This window comes from Lycorma delicatula, chromosome 3, assembly GCF_047948215.1.
Source record: "Lycorma delicatula isolate Av1 chromosome 3, ASM4794821v1, whole genome shotgun sequence".
Classification (NCBI taxonomy): Eukaryota; Metazoa; Arthropoda; class Insecta; order Hemiptera; family Fulgoridae; genus Lycorma; species Lycorma delicatula.
In genome coordinates, this window is record NC_134457.1 from 115103464 (window position 1) to 115127147 (window position 23684).

Here is a 23684-nt window from a genome sequence, read left to right on the forward strand (position 1 = left end):
AAGAATGTTTTTATTTATGTGACTATTAAGTCTATGAACTTACGGAAAACTGTTTATTCATTCATTAAGTTGTTCTTAATTATTTAATTCAGTTTAAAAAATATAATAATTACAATTACAAAAAAACAGGAAAAGTTTATGAAATGTTTTGGAATTTCAATAAACAAGAAATAATCAATTAACATAAAATGTATTTCAATACTGTTAAGTATTGAACATATAATTATTTTCATTGAAACTCATTTTCTGCACTTTCATTTTCATCATAACTACAATTGGAAATTTTACACTTTACTCTAATTATGATCCAAATAATCAAGAGTATTTGAAATTACTTATTTTGTGAGATTTTCATTATTACATACCTTTTGATAGATTTCCAAGCATTTTTAACCATTCATTTAGTTGAAAATAGTGGTAGTGGATAATTTCTGCATGCTGCTGATATCAAATTACTAGCTGTTTGTATCAAATTATTCTTTTTCTTATGTATAATTTACAAGACTTTCTCATCGTGAAGACTTGTTACTATTATGGGTTGCTGAGAATAAAGTGAACTGCACATTCAGTTCATAAATGTTTCTTGAAAGAATCTGTTTATATAGTTTTAACTCACTTTTTAAGAAGGTAGATTGTCTTAACCATACCATTTCTAACAAATGTTTTTATACTGTTTTCACCCGTCCTTTGTTAGTTTGTAAATTAGTAAAAACTCCTGAAGAAATTCTGTTTTAGGCATGTTTATTGTTTAAATAACAGTAAAATTGGATGTCCACTGCCACGGATTAGCAGTATTAGTATTTTCTCGTACCTAGAAGTCAATACTATAATATATTTCATTCCTTTGATGTCAACTCTATTGTTTGATACCGCATCAGATTATCTTTATTGCCTGTTTTTTTTTAGCTTAAATATTGAGGATTTGAATCCATGGTTTCCTTCTTTTCCTGGGAGAAAAATTACAGGAAATGAAAGTTAGAATTTTTACTGAAAATCTTCAAGGGTGAATCAAATATAAATGGTAATTTTTTTTATAAATTTATTGATTAATAATATACACAATTCATATCTTCATCATTTCTCTATCCACTACATAATCTATTTCTCCTGCACAATCTACACACTTTTACCAACGATTTGGGGGGTTGAATATTCCTTGTTCATAAAAAATTGGATGAATCATCAACCAATTGCGCATACACTCCTTGACGTCTTCTTTATTCATTGTTTTTTAATCATTCCTCTTCAAGTGATTGTTTCAAGGGCCACAGACAAAAAGTAGTCACAGGGGAACAAATCTGGACTGTAGGCAAGGTGGTCGAGGGTTTCCCAGTACATTTTTTCCAATTTATCCCTTGTCAAAATTGCAGTGTGTGGCCTGGCATTGTTATAGAGAAGGATGACATCTCTAAGGACATACCCTGTCTTTTGTTGATTGTAGCAACCAGCAATAGTAAGCCGCATTCACGGTTTATTGATTGTGGAGAAAATCAGTGAGTAAAAAAAATCATTGCAAGAACTTCTCTGGCTAACAGATGCTTTTGGCCTTCACTCGGCAGCCCTCATCCTTCCTTTGCCACTCCTTGGTATTTTTGACTCCAGAATATAATGATGGACCAATGTCTCATCACATGTGACGATATGCCTCAAAAAATCATCCCCTTGCAGAAATCAGTTCAAAAGTTTCTCACAGATCTCCAACCTGACCTGTTTTTGATCTTCAGTCAGCAACCTCAGAATCCTGGATTGAGCACTCCTGTAGCTGATAACCACTTCTGACATGATTTCTTCAACAGTGAACCGGTGAACATCTTCGAACATCCATGTTCTTGAATGGCACAGATGTTGTCAGCAGTGAAACTTGACTTTGGTCATGACTTTCATTTTCTACACTTCCTCGCCTGCCCTTAAGTTGTCTGATCCACATATACACTCAGTTCTGGGACAGAGTAGCATCCCCAAACTGTACCTTTAAACAAGTTAAAATTTCTGCGGGTTTAACTCTTTCATTAGTTAAAAACTCCAGGATTATATGTTATGCAACAGACGATGGAACTTCTTGCTCACCACTCATGGCTGTACTGTACATAACAGAGCAGAGGAGCTAACCAATCTGGTTCCCCCTCTCTTAGACACAGAACATTAACCCTGCTTGAAACTGCTTGCTGCATAGAATAGCAAAATTACCATTTAAATTTGATTCACCCTCATACAATTTTAAATTAATATGGTTTATTAAATAAATAAAGTCACAACACTGACAAAAAATAAATATGAAATGGTATTGAAAAAAAGTTGACATGGGCTTGTACAAATCAGTCTTCTAAAGTCGGTTCTGTAGAAGAAAAGCATGCAATATTAAAAAGAATTGAAGACGCTACTGGAAAAAATGTTGATTTGGCATACATAATTCCAGAGGTACAGACACTTGTAATTGATCTACAGAGTTCTTGCTCTAGCTTTTTCAGTTTGAGTAATGTCGACTCTGACACACATTTATTCTAATAATGTAGTTTTTTTTTTTTAACAAGGGTAGTTTGGAAAGTAACCTCCATTTGGCTCTAAATAAAAAACCAGCATAGATAAAAATATTTTATTATATACAATTTAAATCTACAACTTTTAACTATTTTTCAACATAGTCCCCATTTAAATTCAAACATTTGTTATAGCTTTTCACTAATATACAAGTACCTTCATAGAATTCAACTGCCTGGGTATGTAGCCAACCTTTCATGAGATTTTGAAGTTCATTCTCATCGAAGTCCCATTGGAATTGATTCAGAAGTTCTTGAGTTCTTGAAGCACTGTGAGGATGAGCGTATTCATGGAAAAAACAACACTGGAATAGCATACCATGGCGTTTGTTCTGAATGGCTTACCTAAGTTTCTTCAAAGTTTCATAGTAGACTGCTGAAGTAATATTGTACCACATTCCATAAAATCATCTAGAGTAACTCCCTTGACATCCCAAAAAACTGTAGCCATAACCTTCCTCACTGTCAGAGTTTGGCAAGCTTTCTTTGTCATGAATGCAGAACTGGTATGGTCCCAGGATATAGACTGTTGTTTAATTTCAGCATTCATGTAGGCCAGCCAAGTTTCATCCTTAGTCACAATTCTCTTCAAAAAACTTTCTCCTTCCACATCATAGCGTGAAAGGAAGTCTAAAGCAGAGCCCATTTATTTGGTCGATGGATATCTGTGAGCAGTTTTGGAGCCCACCAAGCACAGAACTTCTGGTAGCCTAATTTATTGGTGACAGTCTTGTACAAAACCATTTGAAAAACTTGCAGGAATTGTTCATAATGTTCAGAGATGGTGAATCTTCAATTTCCAAGCACTTTTTCATCAATTTTACTGACAAGATCATTACTCACAATAGAAGGCCTACCACTCTTCTCTTCTTCATGGATGTTTGTCCTTCCATTTTAAAAAAATCAGACCCATTGCCGCACTACACTGTCACTCATAATGGTTGTACCATACCCACCACGCAACTGACGGATCTCTGCTGTCGAAACATTTTGTACCCATAGAAATCTTATGACAGCACACACCTTGCATTTCACGAGATTCTCTATTGCAGCACTCATATTTTTAAGTTATAACAAGCAAATGGGCTAAAGAATGCAGTTCACGCTGATAATTGGAAGCGCACTGATTCAGAAGTACACCTATGTTTCAATGGTGACGCCACTAACACTACTATACGCACTATGCTACAACAGGGTTACTTTCCGAACTGCCTTCATAGTCTCTTAATAAAAACAATAATAACAAAATTTGCCTCTAAAAGTTTTATAGAAAATATGTTTTTTTTTTACATAAAATTTATCAAAAAATATACTTTTATAAAAATAAAAGTATTTTATAAAATTTGATATTAATTTAGAATAATGACAAAGGAGAAGAGCCTTGATTCTGTTTCTGTATCATACAGTTCTGAAGATAAATAGTTATATAAATTATATGTTTTTTTTGTTTTTTTTTTACATAAAATTTATCAAAAAAAATATATATAGACAAAAAAAGATAAAAAGTAAAAGAAATTTTGAACTTACAAAAATATATAAAAATTAAAACCCAAAAACAGTAATTTTTATATTATTAAAAATAAACTTTAAATATCCAAGAATAAATAATATTTTAATTCTACAATTAACTAACAAATAGAAAGTGTAGAATACACATAAATGAATCACTGAATTAAAGGAAAATAGAGTAAAATGAGAGGTCCAAACCAATATCACCTATTGCATTGCATTGTATGAAACTTATAATAGAAACAGTTTGGCAACCATGTATCTGCAGGCAAGCAACCAAGAAAGAAAATTCACCTACCCTCTAAAATGTTTCCTCTTTTAACTGTTTAACTAACATAAATTATGTCTTCTTTCATAAAAATTTCAACAAAAATGTTAGCAAAAATTTTTATAAAATTTGATATTAATTTAGAATAATGACAGAGGAGAAGAGTCTTGACCCTGTTTCTGTATCATACAGTTCTGAAGATAAATAGTTTTATAAATTGAATAACGACTCATAAATTGTTAAAGGTGCAAATTTGAAATTAAGATGTGATAAATTAATAGAATAGGCTACGTAATATAAAAATTTTTGCAGTAATTCTTTAATCATATGCATTCAAAGTCAAGCTGTGAAACAGAAGATTCAAAAAATGGTATCTCATATCTGGTTCTCAGCCCAAAAACATGCCTTAAAATTTAGTCAAGTATAAGTGTTTCAGATCATCAAAGCCAAAATAAAATTATGCAAATTTTACTTGACTTTGAAATAAAGCAGTTAGTTTATTTTTTGTAAGGATTTAAATTTAAGTGCTTGTAATTTCTGCACCAACAGTAGTATTGTATATGCTTATCCATGTTTTTACATGAATTGGTATCACCAGGAATCTTTTTTCAGTAAAAATAAGGAATGTACTAGCTCTTCTTTTTGCTTCATCAATAATCATTTTGTTGAAATTGAATTTTCATTCTCGTTCCTTGTACTTTATTGAATTTTTAATTTTGATTTATAGTTGTCATAACGGAGCAAAAAACTAAAAATATATTTAATTTTATGAAATGCTTAATCTATCTTCTTGATTCCTCTACTCACATGTCTGCTGTCGCTTTTACTGGTGAAGGTAGTAAAAAATGGCCTTCTACTACCATGTTCTTTCACACAGTAAACCGCATAATTTAAAATAAGTACTGCAAAATCTCTGTTACACATTGGCTGCCATCACATGCATTGGTGCTTCTCTTATCAAAATTAAATCCAGGTCAGATGTATTCATGGCGGTTTCTTATTCATATTTGGATAAAATCTATTCTATCTGCACGGTTTGCTAGTAATGCTTTGTAATTTTTACTTAGTCTATAGGAAATAGTGAGAAGTGATTATACATCTGCTCCATATCTTTACATCTGTGTAAGTTACTATAGCCACATTATACTTCATGCACTCTATATTCTAGCTATTAAAATGTACCCATGAATTTTCATTCATTTCCTTTTTTTCCATTATCAAGAATATCTTCTTCCATCTGATTGTAGGTTTCCTTTGCCATCTATGTTCTAGTGACTCCCAAACTCCTTCTGAGGCAATCTATTCTAATTAGATAGCCATACTACTTGTAAGTTATTTTCTTTCAACTTTCTCAGTTATTGTCATGCTAACATTCATCCAATTTCATATAATCTCATTACATGTTTGATCCAACCACATAAGTTCACAACTCCACCACTGATAATTCATTTCAGATCCTACGCTTGTACTCATATCTTCTTTTAAAGTCCATACCTGAGCTTCATGTCACAGCTCTCCAGCAGAGGCTTGCTCATTATCCTTTTCATCTTCTTAGTACATTTGCTATGATTTTTTTCTCTTTTTACTCATTCTACAAACCTTAATAATTCTTTCATTAATCTGAATAGTGAAAGCTTCATAAACAGAAAAATCCCATTTTTGTTCCTCACAAGAACCTGGTTGCAATTGTTTCCTTTCTGTGACTCCGGATCAGACAGTCATCCTATCATTATACATCACACATTTTAGTAATGTGCAAAAAAGAAGTGTATTTGCATTCTAAGATGTCAAATATTTGTTAAAATGACAAACATTAAAATTGAATAATATTATTCAGTTTTATATTATTTTTTTTTAAGAAAATATTTTTTGCAGAAAATTCTTTTATAACTTTCTATTTTGTTTACAAAATGTTGAAGCCCAACTATTAAACAGAGAAATCTGAAATTAATTTGAAGAAACAGATTAAAAATATTGATTAGGATTAGTAATTATTGTGATGATTCTAAATAATATATTGAATAAATCAATCCAGATATAATTATGAAAATTAAGACAAAAAGAAGAGAGAAAGGAATTTTTACGTAGTATAGATTTTAAAATGATTCAGAAGATATGTTAGTTACAATAAATCAGATTTTATTAATATAAATTTTCAAACATTAAAAATAAATAAAGTACCCTAAAAACATGTTGTGTACCTTTTCTAAGAATATAGAGAAATGTTTCAAAAGTTCATAATTCCTTACTAAAACTGTCTGCAGAAACTAATAATGTAATTTATATTCTTTACAAAAACCAAGAGAAATGATAAGAATCCCGCAACATACCTCTTTCATCAAAAGTATACCTATCATAGCATTCTGTACTAGAAATACAAGCCATGATCCAGCTAGCCTGGATGAGTATACTAGCATAGCCATCATACATGATCAAGAATAAACATTTCAAGATTTCTCCTAGAGAGTAAAAGAACAAGGCTCGGCTGATAAATTTTGCACACTAGCGTGCTACACGGATACAAAAAGTACTATCAAGTTGGGCATGGCAGCACATGATAGCTAAAATATCCCTTTAAAAACCCGTGATAATGCATTGAAATTCGTTTACTGGTTTGTTTTCAGCAGCAAGGAGTCAGATATGGTTAATGTGACAACACGGTTAAAACAGTGTGTAGTGATCAAATTTTTAACAGCAGAAAATGTGAAATCATACAAATATTTTTCATCATTTAAAAACGGTTTATGGTAGTGAAACTGTTGACAGTAGTACTGTGAGTAGGTGGGCATTGAAATTTTGTGAATGTGAAGCTGGTAAAGCGACAATTGAGGACGCACCTCGCAGCAGACAACCAGTTTCTGTGACTGATGAGAAACATTTAAAGGAAGTGAATGATTTGATTCAAAGCGATCGACGAATCACCCAGCAGCACATCGCTATTCAGTTAGGCATATCTAAAGAACGAGTAGACCATATTATTAAGCAATTGGGTTACCGTAAAATCTGTGCATGATGGGTACCGCACAAACTGACAGACAAACACAAGCAGCATCATGTGAATGTTGCAAAAAACTTTTACAGTGCTATCATGTTGAACGACTTCCTTTTCAATATTGTGACCGGGGATGAGAGTTGGGTACATCATTACAAACCAGAAGAAAAAAGGCAAAGCATGGAATACAGACATTACGAATTGGCAAAACCCAAAAATTCAAAACTTCAGCCTTGGCAAAGAAACTCCTTTTGACAGTGTTTTGGGATGCCAAACATGTTTATGTGACTGAGTATCTGGAGCATGGGATGACTGTGAACTCTGAACGGTACATTGAGACATTAAGACAATACAGACTCTGAGTATGTCACATTCGAAAGACCATCATGCCCATAATCTTGCAACATGACAATGCGCGGCCTTACACATCGCATGCCACTACAAAGGTTCCGCCTGCTGAAGTTTGAGCCTATTCTGCATCCACCATACTCACCGGATTTGGCTCCATCTGACTTCCACTTCTTCCTTCATCTCAAGAGGCATCTCAGAGGTAATCATTACACAACCGACGATGAGGTGAAGGAAGCTGTGGCCTCTTGGATCTGAGAAAGACTGCAGAAGTTTTCAGTGATGGAATGCAAAAACTTATCACACGTTGGGAAGAGTGTATCAGTGTAAACGGGGATTATAGTGAAAAATAAATACTGCATTTTGTAGCTAAGGTATTGTACTTTTATTCATTTTTTATTTCATTCCAATATCTCTTTTCATTCCCATACTACACATATATGTGCAAAATTTATCAGCCGATGCTCATAACACAGACTGTCTATAAATTAATCCATAACTTAAAGATTTTTTTTTTTTTTAATGAAAGTTTTACCTATAAGTTACAAGCATTCAGTAAGTCTTTTGCTATCCACAAAATGTCCAAATTATAATCTAGTTCTCATCAACCACGGTGAGGCACATGTGCATCAGTTTTGTGAATTTCAGTTTAAATCCTAAATTTAAATTTAGGATCCTGTTTAAAGATTTAAGATTTAAAGATTTATTTAGGATCTAAAATGTTATTTAAATACTAAATTGTAAAACTGATTTCAGTTTAAATCTTAAATCCAAGAAAAACAACAGCTGTATTCCTTCAGTTACAATCATTAATGAAGCCTCAAAAAATTTAGTCATAAGGATTGATGACAAAGTGATTTGGTGGCCAATTAATGGCCTATCACAACCAACCCATTGATCAGAGAATTTATCAAATATATGGCAAACTAGTTTGGTCGCCCACTGAAGTAGTGAAAAACATTTTGCTGGAGAAAAATGTCTGGTTGAAGATCTAGCTGTGGAAAGGCAGTTCTTAAGCATTTCAAAGTGATTATTGTTCGCAACAGTTAAAACTAATTATTTGTTAATGAACAGATATATTTTGCTGTGTGTTGTATTAACCATTCTCAAGGTTCGTTTGTGTGAACAAGTTTTACTGAAGAGCACTCTATTTCATTTATTATTCATTATCATGTCAACTGTTAGACAGGTTTGTAATATTTGTTACTCTTAATCATATATTTATTCACTGATAGTTTATTAATATCATTCAGATAAACAATTATTTTGTGGCCGTTGGAATGAATGGAAATTCACTACAAGGTGCTGGTGGTATTGGCAAAGCAGTTGCTGACTGGGTTGTAAATGGTGAACCAACCCAAGAACTTCTACCATTTGATGTACAGCGCTTTCTTGATCTACACAATAATCGAAATTATCTACAGCAAAGAGTTACTGAAGTTGTTGGAAGGTTTGTTTAGTATTTTAAGTAGATCATTAATAAATTTTATTATTGAAATGGTTGTTCTCTGACTTGACCCCATAACATAAAATCCTAAACTCAATCCTATTTCAGATAAAACATGTAATGATTAGCTTCTTTTTTTAAAGTGTAGAGAGAAAGCACTCAAAAGCATTTACAAAAACTATAACTATGTGCGCAACTAGTTTTTAGATCAATTATCATTATCAGTAGATACAGTGGAATCATTAAATGTTAAAAACAAATATTATCATAAATATTAAAACAAATCTTAAAATAAATAAATATAAAAGAAATATTAACAGTAATAAACAAATTTAAAAAGTAACTATTGTTGTGAAACCTAACTTAAGCAGTCCCAATAAAGTGAGAAACTATAAAGGTGGAAAAACATTCATGATCACTTTTATGCCATGTTCAAGGCCTTTAATAAAACAAAAACTTTTCAAATGTGGATTTTTTTTTTCAGAAATGAAATAAGTACTCTACTTTCATATTACACCAGTTTGAATAAAGAAATTGTTTTATATCAATAGGAGATAATTCTTTTCCAGCCTTCCTGGACAATAGTTGTCAACAGTGAGTTTTTTTTTCTAGCTATACAGAATTCTAAAATTAATAATAACTTATAATCATAAAACATGCCATATCTAGTCTTCAATCTGTTGTTGGAATGCTAACTTGAAAGGAAGTATTGCAGTAAAATTCTTTGGAAGCAGATAAAACCCAACATGAATGGTTTTTCACCTGATAGTTGTTAAATGTTCAGTTTGTGTTTTTCCATCCTTATTTGTCATGAACTGTATTATACTGTACTTCATTTTTACTATTTATGTATTTTATAGCATGTGATTTATGTAATTTGAATTTTGTAATAATTCATCAAATTGTTTGAACTAGGCACTGAAGTTTCATTCCTTTTTTTTACTTTAATTTATGAAAATATATTATAATACCCACCAACTTTCATGATGGAATGGTTGTCTTTTATCTGGAACTGTTGGGTTCAAATCCAAATAGGCGTGGTATCTTTTGCATGCTACAAAAATTCATCTCTCATCATGAGTTGTGATCAGGCGATTAGCCTGTGATTTCTTAAAAAAAGGAATTAAATATAAGTAATATTATTGTTTATAGTGTTTTATTTATTTTTAATAAAATATTATTGTATATAAACATTAAATCCTAATTTTTGTAAAAAAAATTAATATGTTATCATTATAGTGTACAATTATTTCCAATTAAATAGTTATACGAGGCATATTCATAAAGTAAGGGCCATTTGGTCATTAAAAAAATTAACTCATGAGAAAAGGTTTTTACTTACACTTTTAGTTTACTATATATCTACTTAATTTTTCCACATAATCGTTATTCAGTTCTAAGCACTTTTCATAATGCTGCACCAGTTTCTTTAACCCCTCTGCATAGAAGTTCGCCATCTGGGAATTGAACCAGTTGACAACAGCAGTCTTGAGTTCCTTGTTGTTTTCAAACCATTGTCCACCAAGCCACTTTTTCAAATGCAGGAAGAGGAAGTAGTCGCTAGGTGCAAGGTCAGAATTAAGTGAAGGGTGGTCAAAAAAGTTCCTAATGAAAATCTTGAATCTTCTTCTTGGTTAAGGCAGCAGTGTGAGGACATGCGTTGTCGTAAAGGAGGATTACACCTTACAACAGTTTCCCACGTTGTCGATTTTGGATCACACATCTCAGTTTGGTGAGCATTTCGCAGTATATGTCAGCTGTAATTGTTGATCCACGTTCCATGAAATCAACCAAAATGATGCCCTTTTTGTCCCAAAAAACGGTAGCCAACATTTTTCAACTCAAGTACAGAGATTGCTTAAACTTTTTCAGTTTTGGGGAACTTGAATGGCGCCACTGTATATCCTTTTGCACATAAAAATTGAGTCACAGCAAGCACTTCATAACTGGCGGAAGAAATGATTGTCATGGACATTGCGATCTGTATTTACCGGCAGGCAAACGACTACTGAATCAAAACAACAGCTGCGCAGTGACTTTGTAAATAGCCAATAGATGGCCTTGCATGTATAAAACTGTGTTCAGACCCACTAATATTTAAATGTAAGCCAACAGCCCTTACTCTATGAATATTCTTTGTAAAATACACTGCACTTAAATCCTGGTTTTAAATCCACTGTAACAAAAATTCAAATGTAATATGTGAATGATTGAAAAAAAATTCAACAAAATGCAGGAAAATTTTAATAATGATAAAGTTATTTTGAATTGTCTTTTGTTGAAGTATCTTTTGGATTAAATTGGGTGATTTAAAAAACGCCCAATTAGCTTCATCAAATAGGGTGCCAATTTCAGGACCATGCTTTGGCAGTGTCAAGAACATTGGGAAAAATTAAACTCAAATCATTGATTTGTTGGCTTGTATGATTCAAAAAATGACATAATAGGAGCAATTTTGAAATTATGCCAGTGATATTGACCCAAAAACAGTAATATGATGAAAAACCTAACTATTGTTGCTGGTCAGTAATACTATATAAAGAACATACTCTTAAAATTAACGACAAGAAAAATGATTTTTTTTTTATATATTACTGCCATTAGAATCTTTTTCTAAATGCTCTGATAAATATGTTGGATAATTTAATAATCTTTTTTATGTGTTTTTTTTTTAATTTATGTTGTTTTCAAAGTTTATTACAGTTCTCTTAATATTGTTCTTTATTAAACTATTTACAGCAAACTCTCTCTGTAAGAAATTTTGTTAAAGGGAGAGTTGTAATATGTTATCAAAATTAAAATATATTTTCTCTTTATCTCCTGTTGTTTACTCCTGAAAACCTATTTTATGTTGAAAATATAAATTAAAATTAACTTAAAAATTACTTGTAAATGTAGGAATATAAATTTACCAGGTTTGCAGAGAACCATTTTACAAACAGATATTGTTGAACACTATATATTATGTAATTAAAAAATTTTAATTTACATACAATATTTTAAAAACTCATTAAATTTAATTTTACTTAAAATTTATAGTGTTTTTTATTCAAGAACTATAATTTGTTGTAAAAATTATTAAATATTTTAATTCTCCCCTTTATTGTACTTTTTACTGTTGTTTTGTAATTAACTAGTAATTTGTAATTTTGGATTGCTTATGGTTTGGTTGGTTATAATTCTCTTTAATCACATTTTCTACATTCAGTACTTGCTAAATACATGAAAATAAACCTATAGCGACCAAAGGCTCTTTAGAAGTCAGTAGCAGAATTCCTGGCTCAGAAATATTGTTTTTGGTGTCATATTATGATTATACATTTTAAACATATGTTGAATAAATTAAATAAAATTAGTTATTTTACTCTTATCATTTTCAGTTTTAGTTGTTGTTCTATAATTACATTTTTTCCTATTTTTTATATTGTGGTATTTTCTCTACAGTTGGGGATTTAAATCTGTTATTTATTTGTAACATTTGCATATTTATTATCTGCAGTGTGATTAGCATCATGATATATCTGTTTATTATTATATTTATATTTGTGTAGATAACCTTGAAAGTGTTTTTAATTTCTGTCTCTCTCATTCCCGTGCAGAATTTTTTTACAGTTTTGCTATTTTTATATTAATGCAATGTACTAGTATCAGTCATATAAAGATAAAGGATATAAAATTTTCTGATATTTTAAATTCATTTGCTGCTGTAAACGTGAGGTTTTAAGATATTATCTGCTAACTACTTGTTTGATTAGCCAATAACACACTTTTTTTGTGAAATATGAATTATGGTGATAAAATAATTTCATGGGAAAATTAAAGATAAAAAGGAGGAAGGAAATTGTACAATTATAACAAGTGCAATAATATTTTTAACCTCAATAATAACTACTGAATATTACATTCAGTATACATTCATTTTGACTAAGACAGAAAGTAGGTAGACCTGGTAGCCAGCTAGAAGACTGTTAAATGTAGTATAGCAAAAGATGTATTCAATTTATGTTTACATGTATCATTGCCTCAGTGGTCAAGTATCCATATCTTCATTTATCTAATAACCTCCTTTTTGGTAATCCTCTTCCACAGTATGTTAGTTGACATGTTCTATTAATTCCTTCACTTTACCTGGCTGACCAGTTAAAAGGTTATTTGATCATTATTTTATGTAATGAACTGTGCTTGTTTTTGATCAGGTTTAGTTTTTGAGGAATAACAAAATGTTTTGTTAATGCAGTGTTATCTTTTGATTATACACATATCAGAAAATATTTGAGTAATGTAATTGCAAAACATTTATGAGATTTTACTTCAGCTTACTTTGAAGATAGTAATCTTGAGTTAATTCCAGTAAAATTAACATGAGGTTTGATACAGTCATTTTTTCATTTATGAAAATTGTTAGCTATTTCTGAATTTGAATGATAATATGATTAAAGTTTTATCTTAAATACATAAAAAACTAATTTTGTTTATGGAATTATGTTTACAGGAATTATGCCATACTATATCCAACTCAATGTGAGTACAAGACAGCTCGAAGATTACGTTGTTCTCCACTGTATTCAGTGCTTGAAACTAGAGGTGCTGTATTTGGTGTAAGAATGGGATATGAACGTCCACTATACTTCGATTCCACTTATAAACGTAATTTTTTTCTTCATCAAACTACAGTGTGTGTGTGTGTGTGTGTGTGTGTGTGTGTGTGTGTGTGTGTGTGTGTGTGTGTGTGTGTGTATGTGTGTGTGTGTGTGTGTGTGTGTGTGTGTGTGTGTGTGTGTGTGTGTGTGTGTGTGTGTGTGTGTGTGTGTGTGTGTGTGTACATTGTGTTCAGTAGTGAAATGTAAATTCTGTAAAATTACTATATTCATTATAGTAACTACTATTAATACTGTTATTGTTGACATAATTTTTATTATTTTAAATTAATGACCTTAGGTGGCTACTGTTTTGTGCACTCGATATAATTTTCTTTAATATTAAGAAATTCAAATCATTGCCAAAGATTCATTTTCTAGCAGAAATCTGAATTTGTCTGATGTGTTTAAATTTTCTTTTAGACACTAGTTCGAAAAAATAAAGGTGTGTAATCTACCTTAAAGAGTTTTCTGTTAATATTAAAAATTCAGTTAAAAATCAAATAATCCTGGTAACTAAGAAATACATGAAAATGTTCTCATTATTGTTATCAAAGTCCAACCTCTATATCCATCCTCAAAAAAGTTCAGCATCCTGACCCCCCATAGACACCCACCTTGTGACAGTCCTATTCGCTACACCACCTCCTGCGTTTCCAGCCCTTATGGGCTTTACCGGAGATTGTCTTTTAGACCCTCTAAACCTGATAATACACCAGTTTGGCCTATGTCAGGATGCCACTGAAGCAAATACCTCAGCAGACATTTGACATGTCAAAGATTCTAAAGTACTAATTTTTCTTCTTCAATATTTTTAACACATTAAATGCAATTCCAATTCCTAGGGAACAGGAGGGATCATTATGTAAGCTATGTGTTAAGATTTCTTGCCTTGACATTTCTCCAGTTCTTATCACCAAGCAGTGAAACAGCTCTACCAAAACATTCTGAATTCAATTGATGGCTGCCAGAATGCAGTCGTTACTTCTGGTCCCATTTGTTTGGCTAATGGCGTTCTTGATAAATTAATAATATTAGCCAAATTAATATATAGGTTACAGGTGCTGGAATCAATTTATTCTTTTTCTATTCTTTTGTAGTTTATATCCCCCTGTGTCTGATGCTGCAGAGGTTGGGTGTCAATTTTTCCTTATGTGGGACTCCAGTATCACACAGCTGCTGATGGCAAATCTCAAATCTTTTGTTACTAAATTTGATTTTTATGATTAGTAATTCTTTGTTACTTTATTATCATAATTTTTTTACACTTTTAATATTGTCATAGTATTTTATTTTTATCACTCACAGGAAGACAACATTTAATATTAAACTGTAATAAAAAACAGAACAAAAACATAATAAATTGATTTTTTTTCAAACAGCTTTTTATAAATCTACAGAATATTAATAATTATATTTAATATTATTTTTCAAATGTATAATAAAAATACAATCAACAGAAACAAAATTAGGGTATAGCACCCAAGGCAAGGATTCTATTTGGCACTCCAATAATCCCTTGCATTACCTACTCTAGGAGATTGGGTTCATACTTTACATAAAAAGCCAGCTTAGCTAAAATTCATAGCAGACCAGTACAAATGAATTTTTCGTCAACAATAACAAATTAAAGATAGTTAATGACCATTTAGATGAACATTAACTATCTTGCAGGAGTTAATGGTTGAGTTCTCGAGTTCTGCACAAAGTATAATTTAGTAATTGCCAACACCCAGTTTAAAAATCATAATAGAAGAATATACACATGGAAAAAACCAGGTTATACTGCAAGGTATCAGATAGATTGTATCATGGTTAAGCAAAGATTTAGAAAACAACTCATCAAATGCAAAGCATATCCAGGAGCAGACATCAATAGTGACCATAATTTAGTGATAATGAAATGTAGATTGGGGCTTAAAAACCTAAAGAAAAGGTGCCAGATGAATCTGTGGAATTTAGAGAAACTTGAGAAAGGGGAGTTAAAGAGGATTTTCAAGGAGGACATCGCAAGAGGTCTGAGTAAAAAGATAAGGTAGAAAATATATATAAGAATGAGAGAATGTTAAAAAGGGAATTCTTAAATCAGCAGAATCGAACTTAGGCAGAACAAAGAAAACTGGTAGAAAACTTTGGGTGCCAGGAGATATATTGCAGCTGATGGATGAACGTAGAAATTATAAGTATAAGAATGCTAATGATACTGAGGTAAAGAGATTTATCTACAATTAAAAAATCCTATAAACAGAAAATGTAAATTAGCGAAGAAGAGTGGATGTGGATTAAAGTGTCACAGAAGTGGGAATTGAAATGATCATTGGTAAAATAGATGGAGCATATAGGAAAGTTAAGGAGAATTTTGTGATACGTAAGTTAAAATCTAATAATGTGTTAAATAAAGATGGTACATCAATTTACAATACAAAAGAAAAGGTTGATAGATGGGTGGAATATATTGAAGAGTTATATGGAGGAAATGAATCAGAAACTGGTGTTATAGGTATTGGTGTTACTGGTACTGGTATTATTAGAAACTGGTAGGAAGAAGAGGAAGTCAAAAAGCATGAAAAGGAAGATACAATACTGAGATCTGGATTTAATGCATTAAAGGATTCAAAAGGGAGAAATGCTCCTGGGATAGATGGAATACCTGCAGAATTTCTGTGCAGTGCAGGTGAGAAAGCAGTAGATAGGTTATACAAACTGGTGTAATATCTACAAAAAAGATGAAGTTCCGTCAGACTTCAGAAAGAGTGTTATTGTTGTAATACCAAAGAAAGCAGGAGCAGATGTATAGAATACAGAACAATTAGCTTTTAACTACTCATGCATCAAAAATTTTAACTAGAATTCTGTAGAGAATAATTGAGAGGTGAGTGGAAGAAATGTTGTTAGGAGAAAACCAGTTTGGTTTCAGGAAAAGTATAGGGACAAGGGAAGCAATTTTAGCACTCAAATTAATAGTAGAAGGAAGTTTAAAGAAAAACAAACTAACATACATGGCATTTATAGACTTATAAAAGGCATTTGATAACGTAGACTGAAATAAAATGTTCAGCATTTTAAAAAATTTAGAACAATTGGTAACATTTACTGGAACCAAACTGCAATAGTAATAATCAAAGAGCATAAGAAAGAAGCAATAATAAAAAAGTGAGTCAGACAAGGTTGTTCCCTATCCCCACTACTGGTGTAATCTTTATATAGAACTAGCAGTTAATGATGTTAAAGAACAGTTTAGGTCCAGAGTAACAGTGCAAGTTGAAAAGATAATGATGCTACAATTTGCTGATGATATAATAGTTCTAGCTTAGAGTAAAAATAATTTAGAAGAAACAATGAATGTCATGGATGAAGTTCTACACAAGAACTACCACATGAAAATAAACAAGAACTAAACGAAAGGAATGAAATGTAGTAGAAATAAAGTAGATGGATCACTGAATATAAAAGTGGATGAGAAAAAATATTGGAGATAGGAGAATTTTGTTGTTTGGAAAGTAGAATTACTAAAGGTGGATGAATCAGGAACAATTTAAAATGCTAAATAGCACAGAGGTAATTTTTTGATGCATTTTTGAAAGTATGTGTTTGGATTGTAGCTTTATATGGAAGTGAAACTTGGTCTATCAGAGTACCTTAGAAGAAAAGATTAGAAGCTCTTGAAATCTGGTCCTATAGGAGAATGTTAAAAATCAGATGGGTGAATAAAGTGACAAATGAAGAGGTGTTGCAGCAAATTTATGAAGAAAGAAGCATTTGGAAATATATAGCTAAAAGAGGAGACAGACATAGATCACATCTTAAGGCATCTTGGAATAGTTGCTTTGATATTAGAAGGACAGGTAGATGGGAAAAATCGTGCAGGAAGGCAACATTTGGAGTACGTAAAACAGATTGTTAGGGATTTAGGATGTAGGGGGTATACTGAAATGAAATGACTGGCACTAGATAGGTAATCTTAGAGAGTTGCATCAAACCAGTCAAATGACTGAACACAAAATAAAAATATTTATATATATAAATGATATTGATTGATTTTGATAGAGATGAAATCACATATAATATGTGATCTGTCTATGTTCTGTATTGTATATACCCAGAATATAGCTTCACTTTTATCCTTGTTAATATGAAATCCATGTATAGTATATGTTGTAATTTAAGTTTTCACATATCAAGAAAATGAACAAATTCATATTCTGAGACAACTGCTGCTTGTTGGTTAGCATTACTGATCTCTAAATTTAAATGAACAGTAGGATAGGTCATATATTCTTGATACTACAGTAATAAAACTTGTTATATTTTACCATTTTAAAAATTCCTTAAAAGTTGAGTTTATAGTTCCAGCTTGTCTTATCACTACATTATTGCTCCTCAGATATCTGAAGAACCCTACATGATGTTTTACTTGTTCCAATGTATTATAATATATTCATCAAAATTATATTTACAAATTACCTATTCATGATAATTTTTGCTGAAATCTGCTTCCATATTTAATAGACATTAATTTTAATGCACATCATGTTTCTGTGGATTCTTATTTCTTCTGTAGTGGTTGTTGAAAAGTTTTATTTGAATATTTTCCTCTTAGTGATGGTTTGTCTGTTGATTAGTCAATAGACATTGATATTTCCTTTTGTCTCGTCTCATATCCATGATAATAGATATCCACTTCATATCCATAACAGTGGAGTAATGTAGCACTGACCTTTATGTCATTAATTTATTTAAAAAAAAACTGTTCATCATGTAAATACATAACAGTGTAGTATGGAGTAGTTTATAGTACATCATTTTATGTTGGCAAATATGATAATATAAATAAATATGTTTGATTTAGCGTGATCCACCCAAGTATAGAAAATAAAATAAAGTGACACTCACCTAATTTTTTCATATGATTCTACGAAAGTTCTTTTGTTGTAACCCGCATCTTCAGTTGTAGATATTTTTTTGTAAAATACTTTGTATAAAATTACATATTAAACGTAAAAATTAAAACATAAAAATAAAATGTTAAAAATATTAAAATTATATATAAAAATACATGACGTCAATTAAAAATAATATAAAGTAAAAACATACTACTTCATATATATGGCCAGCCAATACTATAGTACTGTACTATTAAATAAAATGTGTGTGAAATATCTATAAAAGTGCTGCTACGTATTGCAGCTTTTATAAGTGTCTCCTCAAATTCTGTTTGTGAATTGATCAAGTTGAATCCCTGCTTATATTTATACGTATAAAATACTTTTCCAGAATATCTAGATTTTTATTATTATTTCTTACATCTCCTTTCTCAATTTCTAATATTTCTAAATTAATATTAATATCTGAAGTAGAATGTTTATTATTAATTTGATTATCAGCAACGTTAGAGAAACCCAGTTTTTTATTTTTATGTCTAAAATGTTCATAAAATCTGGCTTTAAAAGTTTTATTGGTTTTGCCTACATAAATGTCCTCACAATCATTACACTTTATCTTACAAACCCAAAATAAATTGTATAAATTTTATGAATCAGTAATATTATTATTGTTTTATAAATATTTTATTATGTGGTTGTTAGCTTTACATGCAGGTTTAAATATATTATTATCATAAACTTTAATTATACGAGGATTACTTTCTTTTCAAAGTCTGATTGGTCGTGAAATAAAAACCCGTGCAAAAATCGGATAAACCTTTGCGCATGTGTGTTGTGCAGCATCACTAGTATGGCCTTCAATCACGCCACGTCACTTCATTTAGTTCTGAACACGCAGCTAGCACGTAAACATGTCTACAACATAACATCTCCCGCCAAGTGTGAAGTGCGTGCAGTAATTCTATTTCTTCAGGCTGAGGGGTGTAATGCGGCTGAAATTCATCGACGAATAAGTAATGTGTACAGTGAAACTTCAATGAGTGACAGCAAAGTATGACAATGGTACAGGAACTTTAAAGCAGGACGTGCAGATGTTCATGATGCAGGCAGTTAGGGAAGGAAGCGAGTGTCAACCGATGATCTCATTGAGCAACTGGATGAGGCAATTCAAGAAATTTCTGTATTAAGTGATTCGTTTCCTGAAATTTCAAGGTCAGCTCCCTACACCATTGTGAGTAAGAGACTTCAGTACCGCAAACTGTGTGCAAGATGGGTTCCCAAGATGCTGTCCGACCATCACAAAACAACGGAAATGGATGCCTCCCTAACGTTTCTCCAGCGTTTTCCAGAGAAGGAAAAGATTTTTTGAACAAAATTGTCACAGGGGACAAGACATGGGTCCATTTTGAAACTGAAGAAACAAAAGAACAATTCAAACAGTAGATGCATTCTCATTCTCCCAGTAAACCAAAGAAGTTTAAGCGAGCGAACCTTCTTCAACAGAAAGTGTATGGCTACTGTGTTCTGGGACCGGAATAGTTCTCTTGGTGGAATTCATGGAATGTGGCACGACCATCACTGCAGCCTCATACTGTGTGACTCTTCAATGTCTATGAAGGGCAATTCAGAATAAGCGGAGAGGAATGTTGTCATCAGGCATTGTCTTTCTCCATGACAATGCTCGGCCGCACACTGCAGCTGTAACAAAGAAGCTCCTGCAGTGTTTTCGTTGGGAAGTGTTTGATCTCACCCACCATACAACCTGGACTTGGCTCCATCTGATTTTCACCTCTTTGCTCACATGAAACGCTGGCTAGGAGGACAACATTATGGCATCGAGCTGCAGACCAGTGTAGAAACATGGCTGAAGACCACAGGCAGCTCCGTTTTATGACGAGGGTATTGGAAAGTTGGTACCACGCTACGACAAATGTCTAAATCGGAGCGGTGACTATGTAGAGATATAGCGTAACTATGTTAGTACTTGTTATAAATAAAAAATTTTTTATTTTCACTGTGGTTTTAATTTTGTGACCGATTGGACCTTGAAAAAAAAATAACCCTCGTATTTTCAACAATGCTATTGGTGTATGAATATCTTAAGTAAACATTTTCAAATTTCTGTATGTATTTATTGGTTTTAAAGTTTTGGACTATTAAATTTCAACATTTGTTTTTTGCGTATATTATCAATTAACATATCACTACATCCATTATGAATTTTAATATGTTTTATAGTATTTATTTCTGTGTTTAATTTATTTTTATTATTTTGTATAAAATGGATGGCTGTATTAATTTTATTTGTACGTGTGTTAATTTTGTGAGGCCAAGGATGATTTGATTTTCTATGAATTGTAGTTTTATTGGCTGAGGGTTTCCTATATACTGTTTTTGTTTACTGTATAGTGTGTAGTATGTTTTTACTTTATTTTTAATTGACGTGATGTATTTTTATATGTAATTTTAATATTTTTATATTTTAATTTTTGCATTTAATATGTAATTCTGTACAAAGTATTTTACAAAAAAATCTACAACTGATGATGCGGGTTACCACAAAAGTACTTATGTATAAATCATATGAAAAAATAAGGTGAGTGTCATTTTATTTTATTTTCTGTACCTGGGTGGATCATTTTAAATCATACTTATTTTAATTATTAGTACAGAGGTGATATGGGTTCTGAAAGGATCGATTTTAGCAAAATAAAAAGATAATATATATAATCATATCTACAGAACACTCAGTGAGGAGAATTTTTTAAATCTCATGAATAAAACTCCTATATGTTTTGATATATTACTACAGATATATATTGTCAATAAAAACATTTCATCCCCAGTACTATTTAATATAAGGTACTGTATAAACAATTTTTAACTATATTTACACATATAAGAAAATAATGAAATGGTTAGTTTGTTTTTTTTATTTAAACATTTCTTCATATGTGGATCTATGTTAGGAACAAAAAAGCAAATTGCTTTCAAGTGGTAAAAGATTATTACTATACTTAGTTTTTAGCACAACCATAGATGAAAAACCATTTTCATGGAGGTAAGATTCCCTTTTAATAACTGTTAATCCCTTTTCATGGCAAAAGGGATTAATATTTTCAATGCTTAAATGACTAAATTTCCAAATTAACCTTGGTGAGCAAGCCAAAATTTACCTGAATCTTCAGATGTGAATTGTAGTTGTAACATTTTATCGACAGACATTTCAATGAGCTAATCCAAAACCTCTGATGCATTAAGCCTTTGCGGCTCGGTCGTTCGGTACAAGGCTGGCTCTCTCTCGGAAAGATCCAAACAAGTGACCAGTTTGTGATGTTACAGCAATGGGAGTGGTGGTCAAAAAAGGGACAGGAATATATGTAATACTCTATATATAGAATAATTGACTATTATCACTCTCTTGCTCTCTCACTGTTGCAATGTCATCAAGTTGGTATAAATAAATGTTTGTTGACGCGCAGCTGTTATACTGACGTTTGCTTGAGCTGGTCATGAAAAATTTTTGCCATATCTGTTGATTGATCAAATTAAATATTAAAAAATTCACTTGAACTCACTTGCTGGATTGACTGATCATGAACATCAGCAGCCATGTCATCAATTCACCTTAATATCGTGTCTTTTGAAAGCGGAATCTTTTTCAGTTTTTTTTTCTTGTTTCATGCCTATTAAAACACTGACCATATCAATTGCAGTAGCAATATTAGGTTTGGACATCTTGGCTAGTCTTACTGCTTTTTTCTTTTTCATTTTTCTTGAGAGGGCGAAATAGTCTTAATGCTATTAAGGTAAGATGCTTCAAGTGTACTTTTATCAGTACAAATAGAATAACTACCAATAGAAGCTTGTTGATTTCTCTTAGAATGTAAAATGTTAATTTTCTTTTGAAAAATCTCAAGGGTTTGCTTTTATGATTCAGATGTTTAATTTACAAGTTTTGAATTAATTTTCATGTTTTCATGCTTTAAACAGAAAGGGCTTGAAACAAACAACGCACTACGGCTTTCCATCCAGTGAGGTATAATCATAATTTAAATAACTGTCATTGTACAATCTTATCTTTTTACCAATTTACCAATCAATTCACTGGATGTTGATGGCTCACTTGGTTTTTTCACAGATTATCCATTTGCATAAGAATCTAATTGAAAAAAAAAAAAACAGACTACATACTAAAAAACCAAATCTTCAATTATTATTTTTAATGAAACTAACCTTTTAAAAACTTAAAGGTACAAGATGTACAATTCACATTCAAAACTAAACTGACATTCTGCCCCTTACACCTCTTTTTTACTGCTGAGAACACATGTTCAAACATATCATATGCATGTTTGAACTCGACACCTCACAGCAAATGTTATCCAAGCAGACCAAATGACAAGGAGCACATATACATCAAGTTGGAACCTGTAAAATACTCGTGTTTGTAAACTTCATACATGCATGTTGATACCTGTCTCTAACAACACAGCTAAATAATTTTAACTAGGTTTCATTGGGTTGGACTTGGGGATTGCAAAATATTCATTATACACTTTTTTTACTTTTTGGGGGTCATGGAGCTAAAAGGTTGAGAATCACTATTCTAAAACTTTCTTACTTATGTCTTACTGTAAAGAATCATGAACTTGATTACTGAATCTCTCTCTATTATCTTGTTTAACATTTTTGTATCAAAAGAGTAAAGCCTTTTTTCTGATCCAAATTTATTGATTTTATGTAGATCATCATTATCCAGTCAGTTAATATTTATTGGAATCAAACATTTTTGATGAGCACCAGCAAAATAAAATAAAATTAATCCAGGAACATGAGTCAAATATTCCAGCAAATGAACAGTAATTAAAAATTTTGACATCTTCATGCACTGTTATTTCCAGATCTGGTACATTTCATAAAAAATAAATAAATAATTTTTATGTAAAAAAAAAATAACAATATTCAGTTGTATAAAATTTAACCATTGAAATATTTTCATATTACACAGCATAGTACTTTAAACTATAAGAAAGGGCCTTATGTTTCATAAACTATTTTTT

General features: G+C 31.3%; 1 protein-coding gene across 4 annotated transcripts in view; it reads left to right on the forward strand.

Annotated features, from left to right (window-relative positions):
- LOC142321913 (pyruvate dehydrogenase phosphatase regulatory subunit, mitochondrial-like) overlaps positions 1-23684 on the forward strand; it is a 128816-nt gene that overhangs the window by 64012 nt on the left and 41120 nt on the right. For all 4 annotated transcript variants that reach the window (XM_075360429.1, XM_075360431.1, XM_075360430.1 and 1 more), the window contains 2 exons: positions 8908-9104; positions 13594-13748. In XM_075360429.1, coding sequence (XP_075216544.1) covers positions 8908-9104; positions 13594-13748 — 352 coding nt within the window. The remainder of the gene's footprint in view (positions 1-8907; positions 9105-13593; positions 13749-23684) is intronic.